General features: G+C 36.6%; 1 protein-coding gene across 1 annotated transcript; it reads right to left on the reverse strand.

Moving 5' to 3' along the window:
* Nucleotides 1–951: 951 nt before the first annotated feature.
* Nucleotides 952–4,470, reverse strand: LOC133800129 (uncharacterized). The gene is made up of 3 exons (XM_062238096.1): nt 3,817–4,470; nt 3,491–3,685; nt 952–1,143 (listed from the first exon to the last, which is right to left on the reverse strand). Exons 1-3 carry the CDS (start codon nt 4,468–4,470, stop codon nt 952–954), a joined length of 1,041 nt encoding a protein of 346 aa, XP_062094080.1.
* Between the last annotated feature and the right edge of the window lie 204 nt (nt 4,471–4,674).

Consider the following 4,674-nt stretch of genomic DNA (forward strand, 5'->3'; position numbering starts at 1 on the left):
GTCTAGTAGGTACAGTTTGTTGTTGATTCCCATATCGAGGATTAGGATGTTCCTTCCATCCATCATTATAAGTTATAGCATAAGGGCCATACCTTTGCCTAGGTTGCCCTGGGAATCCTCCCATTGCATTTACATGCTCATTGTTACCCTCTTGAAGTGTGGGACATATATCAATAGGATGCCCCACCAACTGACATATGCCGCAAGATCTTACTTGCTAACCTAAAGCCATTTGTTGAACCATACTAGTTAACTGCGCAAGATGCTACTCTACTTTAGAGTTTGTCTCATTGAATCTCTTAACTAAAACTTCTTGACGAACTCCAAACTATTGAGAATTAGCTACCATATTAGGAATTAAACTTCTAGCCGCTACAGGAGTCTTGTCCACCAGTGCTTCCCCACTTGATGCATCAATCATGCTCCTGTCCAAAGGAAATAGTCCTTCATAAAAGTATTGGATCAGGAGTTGTTCACTTATTTGGTGGTGGGGGCAGCTAGCACATAGCCTCTTAAATCTCTCCCAATACTCATATAATGACTCCCCAGTCTGTTGGCGAATGCCACAAATTTCCTTCCTTATACTACAAACCTTAGATGCTGGGAAGTAACACTCTAAGGACAATGTCTTCATTTCATTCTTGGAATTAACAGTTTTAGGAGGAAGGTAATAGAGCCATTCCTTTGCACAATCCTTCAAAGAAAATGGAAATTCTTTTAACTGAATGTGCAATTCCGTTACTAAAGCTGGTATCATATTAGAGCAAACTATGTAAAATTCTGTCAGATGCTTATTCGACTCCTCCCTTGGTAGCCCATGGAAAGATGGTAGTAAATGCATGTGGCCCGACTTGAGTTTAAAGTTAACGTCCAACACCAGATATTGAATACACAGAGGTTGATGGTCTAGATTCGGCGCTGCAACTCTTTCAACGTCCTTTTGTGCGCCATCTAAGACTTAACTGATGTTTCAAAGTTAGAATCGTTGCCAAATGGTAATGGTATTTGTACTGGATTGACTCTCTTTGATGGTTGAAAGAGTGGATTGTCAGTGATAGTCCTTGAAGAGCGGGATGATGATGTCTCAAGATATTTCCTTATGGCTTGTAGTCTTTCTTGAGTATCGTCACCAAACATATATACCTACAATAAAAAATTTAAACTATTGATTATGTACTTAATTAAATTGAATAATAAAAATGACTTACAATAATCCCTGACAACGATGCCAAAAATGTGATGGGTGTCGTATGCCGTATCAAATTTAAATATATTTATTCCTTATTACTTACTAAATTATTAGTAAAGTGGTAGTAAGGGTCGAACCCACAAGGACTATTATTCAATTTATCATTCAAAATAAAAACAAGAATTAAATAGGGGATTTTGTTTCAAGATTTAATAAAAAAAATAAAGTAATAAACAAAGAACAATGGATAATACGATTTTAAACAAACAGTTAAGAATTATTCTTCACCTTCGACAATCAATCTATCAACAATGACGAATAACATTCCCTACTCCCAATTAAACTATTAACCCTGCAGATAACACATAAGCAGTCAATTATCTAAGTTTCCCTAATATAATTAATTAAAGCTAAGCGCTCTTAATTAATCCTATTTACCAAACAATAAACCCATTAAGCATGCAATCTATTTAACCCAGGAAATGCATTACATTCAATGGAAACAAGTTAATCTAGGCAACAAATTCATTAAGCATGCAATTCATTTAACCTAGGTTATGTTCTTCATCACAATTAAAATACCCGTCACAATACTCTAATTGCAATTTATCACTCTACTCAGAATCCTAAACTATTAGGTGAATAGAAATCCTATGATGATAACAGAACAATGCAAAAACCCTAATTAGTGGCCATCTAAACAAGATTTTACAAGATTCATAACATTCAAATAGAAAAAATTAAGAAATTTAATATAAAGGAATAGAAGGAATACAATTCTTCAATGCATTCAAGATCTTATGTCTAGGGTTTTGAAATAACCCTTAACTATAAAGGAAACTACTCCATAATCATATTCATATTCATAAACATAAATATTCAATGAAAATAAAAGAGTTGTGAGAAGAAAGAAAAACTAGATTGAAGAATGTTTATGTTGATGTCTTTCCTCCTCCTCTACTACTCTAGCCTCTAAAATTCGCAATGCAAAGTTATAATAAAAGTTAACCCTAATCCATTTTATTTCCCACAAAAAATTACATTTAAAATTTGAAATTTAAGGAAAAAATTGTCGCATGGCTGCGACCAGTGATTTCTGGTGGCTGCGGCCACGGGATGTTTCTGGGCCAGATTTGCACGGAGGCTACGGCCAGGAGATTGTGGTGGCCACGACCACTACTCCTTGACTCCCAGACCGCGACCAGTAAATGTTGGCGGCTGCGGCCACATGCCATTTTCTGCCCGCGTCCTTTTTCTTCATAATCTTCAACTTTAAGCTAGAACCTAGGGTTTACGAACTTCTAAAACACTTCAAAGTCATTCCAAACTTCATTTTCTCGAGTCGTATCATTCCACATTCATTCCTAACCACAAAAATGTATCAAATTCATCAATAATACCTTATAAAATATTTTATGGCTTAAAAATCAAACACTCATAAAACAAAGCTAAGAACACCTAAAAACACTTGAAAGGAACATTTTTTTTGGAAAGTAAGTTAATTTCATTGCATCACAAACAACTTTAAAACTAGGAAACTCCACAAAAGGAGCAAGAACATCAAAAATCAAAACCAACCTATACAACCTATACAAGTAAATGATCAAACCAATCTCTATCTAACGAATTAAGTCTATCAGTGAGAAAGTTACTCACTCTCCTAATAATATCTTGTTTAATACGCAAAATTGTAATATCAATATGTCTCACTTTGGATTCCCATAACACCTCATTACGCATGCTCCAAATATGATAAGTCGCAGCAGCCAAGGCAGTGGCGAACACACCACATCTGAACCTGGATAGCCTATGATCACGAGCCAACCATCTTAACAATTTCTGAAGATTACAAGTCATAACTTGCCAACCTAACTAATCTTTGATCATTTGCAGACAACTCTTGCTATAATGACAGTCAAAAAACAAGTGAGAAACATCTTCAGTACTGCTCCCACAAACCAAGCAAAAAGGTTCAGAAATCACTCCAAATTGAACTAGTCTAGAGCAGGTCTTAAGTCTATTTAGAGTAGCTAACCAAAGAATAAAAGAGTGCTTTGGTATATTCATCTTATTCCACACATACGAATCCCAAAAACAAGGAACACAATCAGCGTGCCCTGAATTTTTTTTGTACACTTTAGCAATACTATACTGCTGCCCAATAAGCTCTTGCATCGTAAATTGTTGCTTCAAGACATTCTTTACAGCAATCACTTTCTTCCAGTACCAACTTGAAGAAGGGGGAGCCTCATAATCCCACCAATGTTCACCTCGAAGATACACTTCATGTATCTATTTGACCCATAAATTCTCTTTATGAGTAGCCATGGCCCAAGAATACTTCCCTATGGCTGCCACATTCCACATTTCAAGATTACGAATGCCCAACCCACCCTTCTTTTTGCTTTTGCAAACCTCTTCCCAAGCTACACTACCCGACCCCTCAAAACCAGCAAGCCCTTTCCAAAGATACGCCCTACAGATACTCTTAATTCTCTGAAAAAAAATTTTAGGCAGTAGCATAATCTGAGCCTAGTAAGTATGGGAGCAATAAGGATCGAATTAATAAGTGTTGTCCGGCCAGCAAAGGATAGGAACTTCGAACTCCAACAACGGATTCTAGCAACCATCTTCTCAATAATCACTTCACAATCCAATGAGGAAATCTTCTTGACACAAATCGTCACTCCCAAATAACGAAACGGAAGAAAGCCTCTCTTGAAATCAGAAAAATGAAGGACTCTTTGAACTTCCCTGTCATTCATACCACAAACAATAACTTCAGATTTGTCTTTATTAGCTTGTAGCCCAGAGGTTTGAGAGAACAGCTCAACGCCTTTCATTAAAGTGTATATGGATTTATATTCCCCATATGAGAAAAGAAGCACATCGTCTACAAAACAAAGGTGATTAAGCTGGAACTCCGCACATCTCTCATGAAATTTGAAGTCATTTGATCGAGCAGTCTTTTTAAGAGTTCTAGATAAGTATTCCATTCCAAGCACAAATAAAAGGGGGGATAGCGGATCTCCCCTTATAAGATCCCTTTGAGCCGCAAAAAAACCATGAAGGGAGCCATTTATCATAAGGGAAAATCTGGGAGTCCTAACACAAGTCATCACAAGCTTCATAAAATGCATAGGAAACCCAAAAGCCACTAACATCTCCTCTAAGAATTCCCAATCTACAATATCATAAGCTTTCTTAATATCAATCTTAATCAGACAATTAGGTTTGGCCCCCCTCCTATCATAATACCGAACCAAGTCTTGACACACCATTATATTATAGCAATGTATCTTCCATGAATAAAACCACTCTGATTCTCAGCAATAATATCATCTAAAACAGCTCTTAACCGAGAGCTAAGAAGCTTAGCCACTAGTTTATAAAGAACATTACAATAAGAGATTGGCCTAAAATAACTAACACTTTCCGGACAGGTTACCTTAGGGATAAGAGTGATGGTTGTAGTGTTGATCTCC

Source organism: Humulus lupulus, chromosome 9 (genome assembly GCF_963169125.1).
Source record: "Humulus lupulus chromosome 9, drHumLupu1.1, whole genome shotgun sequence".
Taxonomy (NCBI): Eukaryota; Viridiplantae; Streptophyta; class Magnoliopsida; order Rosales; family Cannabaceae; genus Humulus; species Humulus lupulus.